Source organism: Leptopilina heterotoma, unplaced genomic scaffold (genome assembly GCF_015476425.1).
Source record: "Leptopilina heterotoma isolate Lh14 unplaced genomic scaffold, ASM1547642v1 Lhet_60, whole genome shotgun sequence".
Classification (NCBI taxonomy): domain Eukaryota; kingdom Metazoa; phylum Arthropoda; class Insecta; order Hymenoptera; family Figitidae; genus Leptopilina; species Leptopilina heterotoma.
In genome coordinates, this window is record NW_025111138.1 from 7,876,781 (window position 1) to 7,895,513 (window position 18,733).

Below are 18,733 nucleotides of genomic sequence, written 5' to 3' on the forward strand. Positions count from 1 at the left end.
TGTTGAAGAATTTTATGAAAATTTTTAATAGTAATTGAATTTTTCTAAAAATTTTTGTTTATTTACAAAAATTTTAGAATTGTTTTTGAAGAATTGAATGAAAATTTTTTAATATAATTAAATTTTGTTATTTTTGAAATAATTCAATTCTTGCAGATAATTTTACGAAAAATTTTATTAAAACTTTTAAAAATAATTTAATTCTTTTCTAAGAATTTTATTATTTATGAAAATAATTGAATTACATTGAAGAATTTTATCCAAATTTTTTATAGTAATTGAATTTTTTTTTAATTTTTGTTTATTTACAAGAATTTAAGAATTGTTTTAAAGAATAGAATGAAAATTTTTGAAAATAATTAAATTATCAGGATAAATTTTTTTATTTTTGAAATAAATGAATTCTTGAAGATAAATTTTACGAAAAATTTTATTAAAACTTTTAAAAATAATTTAATTCTTTTCTAAGAATTTTATTATTTATGAAAATAATTTAATTCTTAACAAGAATTTTATTATTCATGAAAGTAATTGAATTTTTTAAAAATTTTTGTTCATTTACAAAAATTTTACAATTGTTTTAAAGAATTGAATGAAAATTTTGGAAAATAATTAAATTTTCAGGATAAATTTTATTATTTTTGAAATAATTGAATTCTTGCAGATAATTTTTACGAAAAATTTTATTCAAACTTTTAAAAATAATTGAATTCTTTCTAAGAATTTTATTATATATGAAAATAATTGAATTGCTTCGAAGTATTTCATTCAAATTTTTTATAATTATAATTAAATTGTTTTGTTTTTTTAATTTTTGTTTATTTACAATTCTAAGTTTTAGAATAATTGTTTTCACGAAATGAATTAAAATTTTTGAAAATAATTAAATCCTTGCGAAGAATTTTATGAAAATTTTTGAAAATAATTGAACTGTTACGATAAATTTTTTTTTTTTTTAAATAATTGAATTCTTGCAGATAATTTTTACGAAGAATTTTATTAAAACTTTTAAAAATAATTCAATTCTTTCTAAGAATGTTATAAATAATTTGATATTATTTATGAAAATAATTGAATAATTGAATTGCTTTGAAGACTTTTATCCAAATTTTTGCTAATAATTGAATTGTTTTGCTTTTTTGAATTTTTCTTTATGTACAAAAATTTTTGATTTGTTATTATTTATGAATAGAATTAAATTAATTAAATTCTTGACAAGAATTTTATTAAAATTTTAGAAAATAAATTCAAGTTTAATTTTTAAAAATATGTGAAACTGCAATTTATTACAATTAAGGAATCAAAGAAAAAAAAATGATGATGAAAAAAAGTTTTCAAATGAAAATAATAAAAAAGGTAAAGAATTGTCTAGCTTTTCGCTGGAGAAAAAGAGAAAATATTTATTTTAAATCCTCTGTAATAGAAACTTTTATCTAGTTTTCTGATTCATGTAGTCTTATAAAAGAATCAATAATAGCACACGCTTTACTGATTGTCTCTTGGAGAATTTCATAAATCCTCAAATAAAATATTTCCTCGTACAAAATAATATCTCTCGATTTTGAAATAACCAATTTTTTCGTTTTCCAAGTCTCCTCCTTTGACTGCTCTAATGCCATTTGATCCCTCTTACGTTTATTTTCCTTTGATTTCACTTTCAATTTAGGTGTCAATTTTCCCAAGGAACTGAGACTATTCGACCTAGTTTCAGATCTCCTTCCAATTTCTAAATCTTCTTCATTTATTAATTCAAGGCAAATATTCATTTTTATTGTTTCACTTTCATTTTCAAATTTATTAACAAATGAACATAGTAAATTGTAAATTTTCTCGTATTTTTCACTATTTTCTGTTCTTAAGTAAATGGAAATTGGTTCTGATGCTGCTTTACAGAGATTGACAAAATGAGATAAATTATTGTCGTGTTGAAATTCTGAATCTTCAATTTCCAGGAGAATATTACGTAGATCGTGAATAGAGAGATTCCAGTTGGAATTATTAAAAATTTTATTGTAAATTTCACGAAACTCATTTATTAGAATTGAATTGTAAAAGTAGGATGGATTTTTTGTTGTGAATATGTCAGATTCGAGAAATAGTTGTTTATAAAATGGTTCTGGTGGTTGAAATATTAGGGCGTCGTTTACTATTTCGTCGAGAATTTCTTTAATTGCCGAATCTCTCAGTTTATTATTCAGATAATTTTCAATTTGCTGAAAATGAAAAATTTGGAAAAAATGTTTCAAATTGAAAAAATTGAGAAATTTGTTTTTAAATGATTCGTTAAAATATTGTGACAAAGAAATAGTTTATTCCCTTTTTTCAAAAAGAAACAATAGAATTTTGTAAAAAAAAAATTGTAATTATAAAATAGAAACTCTGTAAATCTTTTTCATTTACGAATAAATAAATAAATAAATTTATTTATAAACAAACTGTAATTTCACTAAAAATCGTGATTAACAAATAGAAATTATGGAAAATTTTTTCCTTCTTCCCCAAAAGAAACTTAAAATTTTCTAAAAAATGTGATTCCCAAAAATTGTTTTCCTCTATTTAAAAAAATACTTGAAATTTTATTGAAAAATTGTAATTTAGAAATTAAAATGATGAAAATTATTTCCTTTTCTTATTTTTTTCATCAAATTCATGATTTTTTAATTAAAATCAATTTTTGTTAGTTGAAAAAAAGTTCTTGGTGAAAAAGAAGTTTCTTTTATTGATTTCAATATTGTTTTTGGTTCAAAGAAATAATTCCTGGAATAAAACATTTTTTTTTATTGTTGAAATAAATTTTTGTTAGTTGAAAAAAAATTTTTTTTTGGTGAAAATAATGTTTTTCTTTTTAATTTGAATTTTTTTGTTGGTTCAAAGAAATAATTTCTGGTTTGTAATAATTTTGTTGTTTAAATAGATTTTTGTTCGTAGAAATACTTTTTTTAATCGTAGAAATAATGTTTTTTTTTGTTTGATTATTTAGTTTTATTCAAAAAAATCATGTCTGGATTAAAAAAATATTTTTTTTATTGTAGAAATAAATTAAATAAAAAATATTTTTTTCATAAAATTCATGTTTTTCTTAAATAAAATAAATTTTTGTTAGTTGAAAAATATTTTTTTTTATAAATAATGTTTTTCTCTCTGATTTGAATTTTTTTTTTTTTTTTTTTTGTTTGATCAAAGAAAATTTCTGAATTGAAACAATTTTTTATTGTTGTTGAAATAAATTTTTGTTCGTAGAAATATTTTTTTAAGTAGAAATAATGTTTTCTTTTATTTGGTAGTTTTTTTAATTCATAGAAATCATTTCTGGATTGAAACAATATTTTTTCCATAAAAATCGTGTTTTTTTTTTTTTATTGAAAAAAATTATTTTGGTAGAAAAATTTTTTTTAAGTAGAAATATTGTTTTTCTTTTTGATATGAATATTTTTTTTATTTAAAGAAGCCTTTTTTCAATAGAAAATTTTTTTTTTATTGTTGAAATAATTTTTTTTTTGAGTCAAAAAATATTTTTTCCATAAATATCAGGTTTTTTTTTAAATTAAAATGAATTTTTGTTAGTTGACAAAAATTTTTTTTGTGAAAATAATGTTTTCCTTTATGTTTTGAATATTTTGTTTATCTAAGGAAATCATTTCTGGATTGAAACAATTTGGTTTGGTTGTTGAAATAATTTTTTGTTGAATCAAATTTTTTTTCATAAGAATCATGTTTCTTCAATTGAAATAAATTTTTTTTGGTTAAAAAAATTCTTTTTTTGTCGAAAATAAAGTTTCTTTTTTGGTTGAAATAATGTTTTTATTTATGATTTGAATAATTTTGTTGATTCAAAGGAATCATTTCTTTCATTGAAGGATTTTATTGAAACAATATTTTTTTTAATAAAATAAATTTTTGTTTGTTTTTAATTAAAAAATTTATTTTCTTTTTATTTAAAAATTTTTAATTAAGTTTTAAATTTAAACTTAGCACTTACATAAATGAATAAATACTTATTTAAATGAAATAAAATATAAATAAATAAATTAATTAATTAATAATAAAAATCTGAATTTTAATAAAAAGAAAGAATTACTTGAACTTTATTTTTGGACCCATTTTCCTCGTCTTCTCGAGTGAATCCCCAGAAACGAAAAATAATATTTTCACTAGACAATAAAGGATCGGTCACGAATCTCCAATTTTCCCTTTTTATTCCCGATTCTCCACTTTTGAACCAAATGGGAAAATTCAAAATTTGCCCAGGCAAAATAATACCATGATTTTTATTAAAAAAGAAAGAACTCGATTTTTTTCTTCTCTCCAATAATAATAATGGTAAATTTGTCGAATCAAGAAAAATTTCTCTCCAGTAATATGTTATTTTTATATTTCCCTTATTTTCAAAAACAATAAATTTCTCCCCTTTTTCATTAATTCTACAATTGAATTTAATATCCCAACAATGGAAATGATTGTTTTCTAATTCAATTATTGAATTTAATCTTTTCCCAATGTTCTCATTTTCAATTCTCAATGCCGCAATCATTGCATCTGGATTAATATACAATTCACTGGTTTCATTCTCAGTTTCATTGTCATTTGTTATCGTTATCACTGGTACCTTCTTAATTATATTTATTCTTCTCTCTTTCATTAAATTTTTCCCCTGAATAAATAATTTTTCCATTTCCGGTGGATGTGGCTTTATAATTGACAAAAGGAGGGAATTTTTTATTTTCTCTTCTTCTAAATAGTCACTTCTTTTTTTAAATTCATCTCGTTTCGTTAAACCCTTTTCGCGTAGAATTAAATCCGGTGTGGCGATGGATGAAAAATTGTTTAATTTCAATTTTCTACTATTGGGAACAATTATTGTTGGTAAATGATTATTTCCATGATTCGAGAGTATTTCGGGTGTGATAAAAAAATTGAGATCAAAATCTTGTTTTGTCTGATAAGCATAATTTATTAGTGGATCTTTTGCGAGTTCAATTAGTTCTCTAGTTTCGAGTATTGATCTGTAATTATCACCTGAATTTAAGAGGAGTTCATTTCTGTTTAATCGTTTTTTATAATTTTCTTCATCTTTTTTTCTTATTTTTAACCATTTTTTCCAATTGGACAATTTTTTGTCTTCTATTAAACGAGGTTCGGTGAGTGTTGTTGATTGTTTGTAATTTGTGGAAATTTTGTATTTATTTTTTAAATAAGGCGAAGATGTTTTTTGATTTCCGAATTTTCTGGCGTAATCCATTTTTTATGGATTTTTGATAAAATTTTTGATGAAATTTTTGATGAAATTTTTGACTAGGTAATTCGACATAGAAAAGGGGGAAAAATTTTAGAAATTTTTTTTCTAACCTCTTTTTTAAAATTTTTTGTTTATATTAATTTATGTGATGAGTGAAATTAGAGGCGCATCGACAAAATTTGATTTCGATATTTCACTCCTCTCACTCAACAAGTTTTATAATTGACAGACTGGCAGAAATTTGCGTAAGTTCATTTTCTAATTAATTACCTATGGGTTATATTTAAAAAAAGGAGAAAGTTTTAAAAAAGTCAGTTTTTAAACTTTGATAAATTTCATCTTAATTAAAATAGTAATTATTTGGCATCATTCTAATTATTATTTTTATTTTCTATTTTCTATATTATATTTATTATTTATTTCATATTAATTAAGACACTTTTTTATTGGAAATTTAATGATTGTTAATTTTTTAATCAAGTAACAGAAACATAATTATTGAACGTAGATGAAGATTCTGATAATTTTCAATTTGCAGCAAATAAAGAATTTGGAAAAACTGTTTAAAATTGAAAAAATAGGAAAATTTTTCTTAATATTACAAAAACAATAAGTAACTAAAATAAAATTCAATTTCTTTTCAAGTATTTCTTCAACAAAATTATACAAAATTTCTTAACACTTTAAAAAAAATAAATAAATACTTGAAATAGAAACAATAGCATTTTGTACAAAAAATGTATGTAATTCTTTTCTATTTTCTTTTTTAAATTACAATTTTAAAAAAATCGTGAAATGGAATTTGGAAAAAATGTTTCAAATTGAAAAAATTGGAAAATTTTTGTTTAATTGTTTCGTTAAAATATTGTAACAAAGAAATATTTTATTCCCTTTTTTCAAAAAGAAACAATAGAATTTTTTACAAAAATTGTAATTTTAAAATAGAAACTCTGTAAATCTTTTTTATTTACGAATAAATAAATTTATTTATAAACAAACTAATTTCACTAAAAATCGTGATTAACAAATAGAAATTATGGAAATTTTTTTCCTTTTTTCCAAAAAAAAACTTAAAATTTACTCAAAAAAAATGTGAATACTAAAAATTTTTTCCCATATTTCAAAAAAACACTTGAAATTTTGTTAAAAAATAGTAATTTAGAAATTAAAATGGTGAAAATTATTTCCTTTTTTCCTTTATAAAATGAATAATTTTTTAATTAAAATTAATTTTTGTTGTTTAAAATAACTCTTTTTAGTGAAAATAATGTTTCTATTCGTTTAAATATTTTGTTGGTTCAAGAAAATCATTTCTGGATTGAAACAATTTTATTTCATTGATAAAATAATTTTTTTTTGGTAGAAAAAAAAAGTTTTTCAAGAAGAAATAATGTTTCTCCTTTTGATTTCAATATTTTTCTGATTCAAAGAAATCATTTCTCGAATGAAACAAATTTTTTTTAATGTTAAAATAAATATTTGTTAAATAAAAAATATTTTTTCCATAAAATTCATGTTGTGTTTTTTTTAATTAAAATAAATTTTTGTTTAGTTGAAAAATATTTATTTTTCGTGAAAATAATGTTTATCTTTTTGATTTGAATTTTTTTTGTTGATTTAAAGAATTCGTTTTTGCATTGAAATAAATTTTTGTCCGTAGAAAAAATTGTTTTTAAAAAAAAGCTTTTTTTTTGTTTAAATATTTTGTTGGTTGAAAGTAATCATTTTTGGTTTGAAACCATTTTTTTTTTTTTTTGAAATAAATTTTTGATCGTAGAAATTTTTTTTTTTTTAGGTATAGAAATAATGTTTTTTTTTGTTTGAATATTTTGTTGATTCAAAGAAATCATTTCTGGATTAATACAATTTTTTTTATTGTTTATAATTTATTTTATTATTATAATTTATTTCGTGAGTATTAATTACAAGATTTTTTTCTTGAAAATTTAATATTTGTTAATTTTTTAATCAAGTATTAATATTAGAAACATAATTATTGAACGTAGATGAAGATCGCAACGTTTATAATAATCAACAATTAAAAGAAGAAAATTTTTTCTATTTAAACTTTTATAAATTTTTTTTCATACTATTGTTTCTTAAGTGGTAAATTTAAAAATTTAATTTCCATATTTATTCAAATTTTATTAAAAGTCTTGCTTTTTGCTGGAATAATAATTTTTTCTTTCTTTCAAATATTTGAAATTTATTCTTTTCTAATATAATATAATTTTTTCTCGTTCTTTCAAATGATTAAAATTTTTTATTCTTTTTGTTGTCCCGTGAAAAACTCAAAATTTTGTTTATTTTATTCTTTTTCGTCTAAATATAGTAATTTTTACTTTCTCTAAAATGTAGAAAAAAAAAATTTTTGCTTCGAAATTTATTGAACAACAATTTGGTTGTTTTTCACTTAAATAATAATTTTTTCTTTTAAATCTTGGTCATATAAATGTTGTGAACTAGAATAACATTTTTTTTTTGTAATTATTTTCTTCGTCTTCTTCGTCTTTTTATTCTTTCTCTTTCGAGATTGCATGCTGGATAAAGTGAAGTACAGTCGGCATTACCAATGCCGAGAACTGAAGCTTTTACAGAATTCAGCATTGCCGACCACGGTGATTTACTCAGAATTCTACCAGAAACCCAACTCATTCCTAGACTGTTAAAAAAGATTCCCAATTGATCATTTTATACATTTTGTAGAAATTTTCTTTATCGTTTTTATTCAATTTTTTTTTAGTTTCCTACATTAAATATTAAATACTTCTTAGTAATTATTATCTTTCTAAATTTATTAAAGTTTATTTATTAATCTTTAAGAATTTTTTTTTTAACATTTTGCTCTTTAAATTTGAATTCGCAAAAATTTTTACTAATTTTCTGAGGATATCAAATTGAGCCAAAAAACGTAACAAAATTGTTGCATCGCAACAATTTTTATTCGTTTTTTGTCTCAATTTAATATCCTTAGAAAAACTGTGACTAATAATTATCATATTAATTATAATAATAATAGTAATAATAATATTAACGAATTGTTAATTTCTATAAAATATTAACGAATTTGTTGTTTCAAAAAATTAAATCCAATGAAATTTTATACCTCCAAACAGGAATCCAAATTCTTTGTCCACCTTCGGTATTTTTGGCGTGTCTATTGTCCTCGCAAAGAACTCTTCGAAGACAATTGCCATGATCACTTTGAGCAACTAGTGCCGCTTCAATTGAACGCAATACTCGATGTGACAATTCATTTAATTCCGAATTTCCAGAATAGGAGAGAGGTAATGAATTAAATACTTCTCTCCTTGCACGTGAATTGCCCAATGGTAAATCGGCAAAAATATTCGCAGTCGTTGATGGCGTTGAAGTGACTGCATTCTTTAAGAAAAAAAAATTCTTAATTAACCCCTTGATAGTAGAGTAAGAAATAAAAAAAACCATTTTAATTACAATTTTCCATAAGATGAAGTTTATTTCATAAACTCTAAATTAAATTGTTTAAAAGTAGAATAATCTTTGTTAAATAAAAATTTAAATACTTATTTATTTTTCCACAAGTGTTAAATTTTTTAATAATTTATTCTAATTTAAAAACTTTTTGAAATTTAGAAAAACAAACTCTAATTCTTTCAAAATTCAATTATTCTTTTTTTTGAACTTTTAAAAATAACATTGTTCAAATTTTATTAATTTTTTAGGTAAATAAATAATTAATCATTATTTCAAATAAATATTTAAATACTATTACAATTTTAAAGTAATCAAAATTTCCAAAGATTTTAATTTAAAACTCTTTTGAAATTTAATTATTTTGAAAAATCTATACATTGACGTTTCTAATATTCAATTATTATCTAAAATTTTAACTGAAATTCATTTTTGAAAGTTCTACGAAAATTCAATTATGAGAAAGAAAAATAAATAATTTTTTAAATATTTTACTGCTTCTTAAAATTGAATTTCTGCTCTAAAGAATTTTATCAATATTTAAAAAATAATTGAATATTTTATAATAATTTTATTACAATTTTTAAAAAAAATAGAATCAGTTCAAGACATTTTTTTAAAATTGTATTGAAAATAATCGAATTCTTGGGAAGAATTTTCTAATTTAGAAAAATTCTTGAATTGTTTCGAAGAATTTAAACAAATTTTGTAAATAATTGAATTCTTTCGAATAATTTTATTAAAATTTTTTTAAATAATTAAATTTTCGTGGAGAATTTTATTATTAATGAAAGTAATTAAATTCTTCCAAAGAATGTTATATTATTTATGAAAATAATTGAATTTTTGTGATGAAGTTTGTTAAATTACTTAAAAATAATTGAACTTTTTCTAAAAATTGAGCGATTTTTGAAAAGAAATAAATTTCTGTGAAGAATTTTTAAAAAAATTTTAGATAATAATTATTAAATTCTTGCTGAGATTTTCAGTATTTTTGAAAATAATTTAATTCTTGCTAAGAATTTTATTGTTTACAAAAATAATTGAATTTTTGCTAAGAATTTTGTTACTTTTGAAAATAATTGAATTTTTGTAACAAATTTAATTAAAATGTGTTTTTGAAGAAATTTTTATTAAAAAATTTTGTAAATAATTCAATTCCTTTTATTCTGGAACTAAATTTCAATTATATTTGAAAATAGATGAATTATTATAAAAAAATTTTACCAAAATTATTTAAAAATGTTTTCCTTCGTAGAATTTTATAAATTTTGTTTTCAATAATTTATTTATTCAACAAATTTTTGGAAAAATGCATTTCAAATGATTGAATTTCTGTGGAAATTTTATTCTTTATGAAAATAAGAAAATTTTTTGAGAAGAATTTTATTAAAACTTTTTTTAATTATTGAATTCTTCTGTAAAATTTTATTAAAATATTTGTTATTGAAAATAATTGAATTTTTGCAAAGAATTTTATTATTTGTAGAAATAATTGAATTTCTATGGAGAATTTTATTATTTATGAAAATAATTGAATTCTTGTAACAAATTTTATTAAAATGTGTTTTTTAAGAATTTTTTATTAAAAATTTAGAAAATAATTCAATTTTTTTCTGGAATTAAATTTCAATTCTATTTGAAAATAGATTAATTCTTATAAAAAAATTTTATTAAAATTATTTAAAAATGTTTTCCTTCGTAGAATTTTATAAAAAAATTTTTTAATAATTCATTTATTCAACAAATTTTATAAAAATAATTGAATTTTAGCAAAGAATTTCATTATTTTCTAGAAATAATTGAATTTCTGTGGAGAATTTTTATATTTATGAAAATAATTGAATTCTTGTAACGAATTTTATTAAAATGTGTTTTTTAAGAATTTTTTATTAAAAATTTAGAAAATAATTCAATTTTTTTCTGGAATTAAATTTCAATTCTATTTGAAAATAGATTAATTCTTATAAAAAAATTTTATTAAAATTATTTAAAAATGTTTCCCTTCGTGGAATTTTATAAAAAAATTTTCAATAATTCATTTATTCAACAAATTTTATAAAAATAATTGAATTTAAGCAAAGAATTTCATTATTTTCTAGAAATAATTGAATTTCTGTGGAGAATTTTATTATTTATGAAAATAATTGAATTTCTGTGGGGAATTTTATTATTTATGAAAATAATTGAATTTCTGTGGAGAGTTTAATTATTTATGAAAATAATTGAATTTCTGTGAAGAATTTTTAAAAAATTGTCGAAAATAATTAAATTCTTCCGCTAAGAATTTTACTGTTTTGTAAAATAATTTGTTTATTTTAACTATGTGCGGATTTAAATTAGAGTAAATTCTCATAAAATAGAAAAAAGTTGCTTTTGGTGTTACAAATATAAAAGAAAAAGTATTTAAATAGTAGTAAAGCGTAAAAAGAAGTAGTAAATAGTAGGTTTTAGTAGAATTGAGTGTGAAGCCTGAACAGTCTAAAAATAATAGTAATTTAAATCATAGTTTGTCAATAATTACCGCGATACTCATCAGCAGTTGAATAATGAACAAGCCAAATGCCAAAAATGCAAGAGCAGTGAGTGCAATTTCGAAAAAATCCTTTATTGAAAGTTCACTGCCTTTTTTACTGTGATGATGGACGTGACTTTCTTCGTGATGATTTGTGGGATAATAATAATGCTCCTCGTGAATTGAGGGCGAGAAACCGTGTCCTGATACACCATGAGATGATGCTCCATAACTTGGTGGAGCATAGTGTACTTGTGGTGGACCATAATTTATGTGATGTGCAGATGAAGATGGCATCAGTGGACCTGGTAACAAAATTTTAAGAGAAAAAACCCTTTTATTAAAATTTACAAACTTAAAAAATCTTTTTTTTTTATCAATTAAAGAATTGGTGCAATTAACTGCTTGATAATTAGTTTACCAGGATAATTATTTTTGCTCTTCTCGGAAGGAATGGGCATTGGTAATCCATAGCTAGTAACTTCTCCGTCATAATCTTGAAAATCATCTTCAGGTCGACCGGTATTTTTAACTTTCATTCTTCTTTGCGGAGAGTAGTGCTGATAGACGTCATTTAATGTTGTTGTTCTAATTAATAAAAATTTTATTTTTCTTTTGTTTAAATATAATTAAAAATAAAAATACAATGAAAATAAAAATATTCCTACCGTTGAAGCCAATCTTTATATCTTGAACTACCTTCGTCGGATAATAATTTATCATGAATTGTCACATTATTTTCATGTATAAAATCTGACATAATATTTTCCTGTGGCACTTGTAAGCGACGTTTAATTCGTGTTGGTCCCACTTGATTAAATATTTCTTCCGCTATATATCCGTGACAGAGATATTCATTCATTCTTAATCTGTAATTTAATTTAATTAAAAAATTTATATTTTTATTCTTTTTTAAGAATTGAAAAAATAATTTTTCTTTTTTAATTACTTATTTTTATTTATTTATTTATTAAAAAGTAAAAAAAAGTAATTAGAGAAATTACAAAAGAAAATTTCAATCATTAATAAAAAAGAACATTCAGAGAAATAATTGACAAAAAATATTTAGCGAAATAATTGATTAGGAGTATTTAGAAAAATAATTGGAAAAGAATATTTAGAAAAATAACTGAAAAGGAATATTTAGAAAAACAAATTGAAAAAAAATTAAATAAATACAGACTTTTTGAAAATAAAAATCGTGTACAGAATGAATTTCTTTTTTCAAAATTTCCAATTACCTGTGATAGCCCATTTCTCCAAATGCAGTATTAAACGATCCGTCAACAGTCAAATTGTCGAGTATTTTCCTTTTTTCACTAATATCATTAGGCTGTCCGAGAATAAAAGAACCGGGTAATAAATCGACTGATAAAATATCATTTTCATCGAGACAAAATTCACTTCCGTCATCGTAACACACTTGAGCTATTGTCAATGCACAAAAAACTTGACAAATAATCAGAAAATGTTTCATTCTAAACATTTTAAAGTCACAACTCTCGTACACTGAAGTCACCGTGTAAAAATATTAAAGAAATACAACGACGAAATATTTTTTTTTTGTAGAAAGATGCGACAATATGTGAAGTAGAAAATGACGGAAATAATTATCTAACAGTATATAACAGTGCTCATGAGGCGTTACTGAAAATATTTCACTACGCGTAAGTCAAAAATAAACACGAACAAAAATGTTGTCAATTTTTACAATTCTAATGGAAATTTAATTTAATTACAATTTAATATTATAATAAAATAATCAGTCATTATTAATGATAATCATTATTATTAATTATTAATAATTATTATTGCAAATTAATAATTGAACGCCTCGATGTAAGAACAAGCAAAATTTCTTTTCTTAAAGAAAACTTAAACTATTCTCCCAAAACTGCTTGGCTTTGCTGCAAATAAAATTGCTTAAAATTTCTGCTAAAAGAGAAATTGTAGCTCAATGACTTAAAATCTTCAACTTAATTCTTAATGTTTTTGACTTTGTTTTGTCATCTACTTTCAAGAAAGTTAATTTCGTACCTAATATAATCTTATATCCAGCAATGCTTTCTTCAGACGATTTTTAAGCAGAATTTTTGTTTCTTTTTTCTAAAAAAAGTTTAAACGATTTAACCAAAATTGTTTGACTTTGCTGTAAATGAAATTGTTGAAAATTTCTGCCAAAAAAGCAATTGCAGCCAAAATGTAACCAATTGTCAACAAGTGGAAAAGAACCAATAGCAATTTTTCTTTTTCAATTATGTCTGCCGATGAAATTTTATTCACTTTTGATGTGTAATCAGCAAACAGCAATTTTTGCAGCAAGCCATGATCAAAGGCTCTCAGAATTATTTCGTTAAATCGATCGACAAAGGGTGAACCTTTCCTTGTTATCCAGGATTTTGGGAAGTGCACTATAGACTCCTGCAGTATTTGAAAACCTAATTCTTGATCTTTAATAATGAATGATTTTACTGAAGTTTCAGCATCAAAGAGTATACAAGAAACATTTCTGTTTTTGATCAAATAGCGCAAACAATCAAATGCCATTCCATGGCCAGGTATCGTGGTAGATTTTGCGGCTAATTTTTGAATTTGAACGAGCGGGCTGTTTAACATTGAATCGTTTATGAAGGTTCTGAACATAGAAGTTAATGACGAGTTTGCCAATTCTTCCAGAGTTTGAATTTGAGAAACCTCCCGGAAATTGATGTCCAAAATTACTGAGAACATGTAACCAGAGTAGACCATGCAACTCAACATGAAAGCACCAAAAACTATTCTCTCTGCTAATTTTCTTGGTTTGTTATCTACGGACATTCCCATTATGATTTGACAGATGTTAAACGTGTTCCAAGTGCTTCTGCTAAATTTTAACAGCAAGGCTACAATTTTAATTACAGCAAAAGCACCAATTGTAGCAAGTATCATGTAAATAAATTCCTGCGAGACTTCCACACTTCGATTTTTATTTCCTACAGTTGGAATCACTGCCTTTATTGTACTAAACGACAAAATACGCATTGGTATAGTGTTAACAGTGGCATTCAATAACTTAAATTCAGAAAAAGCTATTACTATTTCTGCACTTTCATTATAAGAAAGTGACTTTTCCATTGTGTCTCTTCTAAATAAAAGAATTGTAATGTTACAATGCATTGATTGCATAACGTAGTCTATGAATCTTTGTATTTCAATCCAAATTCGTCGTCCAATTTTGTCGCTGAAGCCTGGCACTAAAAAGTTGAAGCGTTGTCCGTGGAGGTTCAATACTTTGTTTGGAAACCATTTTCTTCGTGGATTAACTTTCTGATTTGTATATTTCTTTGTAAAAAGATTGATTCTGTGAATAGTGGTCACATCCACTGTTTGCCACGTTCGATTTTCAATCAAATTTTCCAATACTGAAATATCTAAGAAGTCATCGTGCCATAGTGATTTTAGCATAGCCTTGTAAGAATAAACCTTTTTTTGATTGGTCAAGTTGATTAAACACTTTGGATATGAATGTCCATGGGACAAATATCGTAGTATTTTGAATGTAGCAATTAATTCATTCATATACCTCTTTCCAGATGCATTGAGAATGAAAACAAACAGTGTCGTTCTTCTAGGAATTTGCAGATGTAATGAAAAGTATTTTTCCAGATCAGTTTGTGCTTCATGCAAACTTATGCTCAATGATGGAAAGTGTTTGGAAACATCACGAATGAGTTGTGCTGTAGCATTGGATTCTGCATTTGCAAGAAATTGATCATCAATTATAAACATTACCTGATGGAGTTTCGATTTTTCTTTTAGATATCTTATTAATCCGTTAGTGTAATTACTTCCTCCTGACACTCCCAAAATAATTACACTAAGAAGTACAAAACAAAAAATCTTCTTTATAAACTTCATCATTCTTTTATCCATTAACGGAAATTCAACTGTTTCGCTTGTAAGAAGAACCGACTCTGTTCTTGTAGTGTTACCAAAAAGCTGTTGTATGTTTGATATTTTCTTTTAGTATGACATTCTTGAAGGGTAAATTCGTTTATTTATATTTGCTAAAACTTGTACGTGGCCTACAATGCTGACAATTATCAGTCATTTGATGCTAGAAGATAATAAAAATTGTGTTTCTTAACAATTAAGTTTCTTTTATTTTCTCTAATGTTTGAAAATTTACCAAAGGTTTATCTTTTACAATCAGTCGAGTTTCTTGTTTTTCAATACCACCGTTTCTATCGATCGTCCTTTGCAAATATCTAGAAATGAATTTTTTAAAAAAAATTTTGTCGAAATTTTATTCTGAGAAATAAATAAATAATAATTTAAATAAATAAATAATCGTGTGCGAAAAAATTTTATGTTTAGAGAATAGATTGTGTTTTAAAGTTGCATCTGTTTAATAAAACCTCTGTTTTGACGCATGTGCTTATAAAATAATTTTTTTTAAAACATTCTCTAATATACAAAGTACACGTGGCTTATTTGATAATTCAGTTGATACACTCCTAGGTTTTGGGATATTTTAATTCTTTTACATTTATCTCGACCATAAATAAATATAAGCACGAAAAATATAATCAGCTAAATAAAAATTGTTAGTTTTTAGATAATAAATATACAAAGTAAAATGAAAATTATTCTCGACATTAACAAAAGTTTTCGATTAAAAGAAATATAGAAACATTTTTGAAATATTGACAAACATTTTCTTTTTGCATTATCAAAAAAATGATCTGCATTTCTAGTAATTAAAGTTGACATTTTTCTTCTATTTCTTAAGCAGATTTTATCTTTCTAGAGGTCAAATTATAATAGTAGAAAAATATTAATGATCGCAATTATACATAGGAATTGTGTTCATCACCAAGGCAACTGTTTGTTATTGAAATTCTGCACTAAGGAAAATTAAAAAAAATATTGCGATACATATATGGAATTATGCAGACTATATACGAAATATTTATTTATTATATTTTATTGTAATCTGTTATAATAGTACTGAAAAAATAATAAAATAATTACCGGTTATTATTCTGAGTTAATTTTTTATTATATGCCAATAGTTAATAATTATTGTTAGTGCAGATTAAAAATTATTACTCCAAATCAATAATATCGTTTGACACATATAGAGTAACTAATAATTATTATTAAAAATTAATAATTATGTATATTACTAATTATAGTGATTATAACAAAAAATAATTTCGGGAACTATTTAAACATTTTTTTTATTGGCGAAAATTGAAAGTTTGAACACGTGTTTTTGCTGATTACTAATCTCTTTATCTCGAGCAGCTTTGAGAAGGATAATTTACATGTAATTCGATATCTGTGATTAAATACGTTTATTAAAAACCACTTACGATGCTCCTATGAATGTTTTAGGAAAGAGCCTTTCTGGACCGCAGGGGTTGCTGGTAAGATGTGGTAATGGGGGCTTTGTTCCCTTGGGAACTATCTCACCTGTTTAATATCTCAAGCTTATGGTGATGGTGTGAGAGAGAGAAAGAGAGAGGGAGATAAAAAGAGAGTGAGAAAGACTATATTTGTATAGATGTAACTCATCATTCTCAACATATAACAAAAATATATTGTTCATCCATTTTTCAAGCATCTTTCAATTTCTTAAACGATTTTTTTCCCTTCAATTTTGTTTTTCTATTTTTATTCTGTAAATTATAATAAATTAATTATTTGGAAATGAATTTAAAAATTTGTGAAAAATTTAATTTCATGTCTGTATTTTTTATGTTATTGTTATACGTACTTTTTTTTGGATGTAATTAATTGTATTTTTTATATTTATTTGTTTGTTAATTTATTTATTTGTTTATTTATTTATTTATTTATTTGTAATGAAGGAAGTGATTTATTTTCAAGCTGTAAAATCGCGTTTGAGAAAAGAAGAGAAACTATTATCTAATTTATTGTTGGAAAACGAAAACTCATGCAATGCTTAACGATCTGTTTGTGTATCTGAAAATTTTTAGTGCTTATGGTCGAATAAAGGAAACAGATGTTCATCTATATGATATTTTAGATAAAAACACCCAAATTCTTTTTGGGGGGGGGGAAAGCTTCTAATTTTCGTTAACCAGAACATTCGTGTCGAAGATCCCGTAACTATTTCAGGTGTTTGATTGATTGTCCGAATTGAATATTAGAGCGTGATATAAAACATCCCTCTTCACATAAATCTAATTGGTACCTTTTCTATATACGCCATTAAGCATCTGAAATAAAGAATTACCTTTTTTTCTTATACTGAACTTATGTGGGTAGAAATTCATTTTTGAGAGTTAAATAAATTAGCCAACCTTCTATGTTGCCCAATAAATACTTTTGCAATGAATTATTTTGCCAACTAAATACATTGCCAAATAAATACTTTGCAAAATAAATACTTTTCTAATTATTTATTTTGACAACTAAATATATTAACCAATAAATACTTTTCCAAGTAATTGTTTTGCCAATCAAATACTTTGCCAATTAAATATTTTCCCAATTACTTATTTTTACAACTAAATATATTGCCAAATAAATATTTTGCCAATTAATTATTTTGACAATGCAATATATAATCCCAATAAATACTTTTCCAATTAATTGTTTTGTCAACTAACTATATTGCTAATTAAATACTTTGACAATTAAATATTTTGCCAACTATTTATTTTGCCAACTAAATATAATAGCAAATAAATACTTTGCCATTTAATTGTTATGCCAAATAAATACTTTGCCAATAAATTATTTTGACAAGTAAATATTTTGCCAATCAAAGACTTTGACAATTAATTGTTTTGCCAATCAAATACTTTGACAATTAAATATTTTGCCAATTAATTATTTTGACAACGAAATATTTTGTCAATAAAATACTTTGCCAATTAAATATTTTGTCAATCAAATACTTTAACAATTAATTGTTTTGCCAATCAAATACTTTGACAATTAAATATTTTGCCAATTAATTATTTTGACAACGAAATATTTTGTCAATAAAATACTTTGACAATTAAAAATATTGCCAATCAAATACTTTGACAATTAATTGTTTTGCCAAATAAATACTTTGCCAATAAATTATTTTGTTAATTAAATACTTTGACAGTTAAACATATTGCCAATCAAATACTTTGTCAATTAAATATTTTGCCAATTATTTATTTTTCTAACTAAATTTATTGCCAAATAACTACTTTGCCGAATAATTATTTTTCTAACTAATTACTTGCTAGCTAACTAATTACTTTAATTTAAACAATTAAATATTTTACTAATTAAATTTATTGAGATGATTAAATTTATTTATTTAATTATTACTAATTAAATATATCGCCAATTAAATACTTTTCAAATTAAATATATTACCATCGAATTATTTTTCCCCTTTTTCTCTCTCCGCAGTCCTAAGAAGACAAAATTTATATTCAAAAAATTTTCTATATAAAAAAATTTGAATGTATCGATAAAATTTGTATAAAAGACTTGAATAAAATCCAGCTCTAGACTGTGAATTGAATATATGC

At 22.9% G+C, this 18,733-nt stretch overlaps 2 protein-coding genes across 2 annotated transcripts; both read right to left on the reverse strand.

The window, feature by feature from the left end:
- Window positions 1-1,433: 1,433 nt before the first annotated feature.
- LOC122509541 (MYCBP-associated protein-like) lies at window positions 1,434-5,239 on the reverse strand. Its single transcript, XM_043623701.1, has 4 exons — window positions 4,744-5,239; window positions 4,079-4,632; window positions 1,782-2,213; window positions 1,434-1,643 (listed from the first exon to the last, which is right to left on the reverse strand). Exons 1-4 carry the CDS (start codon window positions 5,237-5,239, stop codon window positions 1,434-1,436), a joined length of 1,692 nt encoding a protein of 563 aa, XP_043479636.1.
- A 2,287-nt stretch (window positions 5,240-7,526) lies between these two features.
- Window positions 7,527-12,752, reverse strand: LOC122509436. Its single transcript, XM_043623531.1, has 6 exons — window positions 12,446-12,752; window positions 11,873-12,073; window positions 11,626-11,792; window positions 11,214-11,509; window positions 8,343-8,620; window positions 7,527-7,898 (listed from the first exon to the last, which is right to left on the reverse strand). The coding sequence occupies exons 1-6, from the start codon at window positions 12,688-12,690 to the stop codon at window positions 7,724-7,726; spliced, it is 1,362 nt and encodes a 453-aa protein (XP_043479466.1). The 5' UTR covers window positions 12,691-12,752; the 3' UTR covers window positions 7,527-7,723.
- Window positions 12,753-18,733: the final 5,981 nt, after the last annotated feature.

Coding starts and splice junctions, on each gene's coding strand:
- LOC122509541 (XM_043623701.1), bottom strand. CDS start 5,239: ATGGATTACGCCAGAAAATTCGGAAATCAAAAAACATCTTCGCCTTAT. Junction 4,633..4,743: donor AGATGAATTTAAAAAAAGAA/GTGACTATTTAG, acceptor ATTTAATGAAAG/AGAGAAGAATAAATATAATT. Junction 2,214..4,078: donor GGTCCAAAAATAAAGTTCAA/GTAATTCTTTCT, acceptor TTTCATTTTCAG/CAAATTGAAAATTATCTGAA.
- LOC122509436 (XM_043623531.1), bottom strand. CDS start 12,690: ATGTTTAGAATGAAACATTTTCTGATTATTTGTCAAGTTTTTTGTGCA. Junction 8,621..11,213: donor AACTGCTGATGAGTATCGCG/GTAATTATTGAC, acceptor TTTTTCTTAAAG/AATGCAGTCACTTCAACGCC. Junction 7,899..8,342: donor ATTTGGATTCCTGTTTGGAG/GTATAAAATTTC, acceptor CTTTTTTAACAG/TCTAGGAATGAGTTGGGTTT.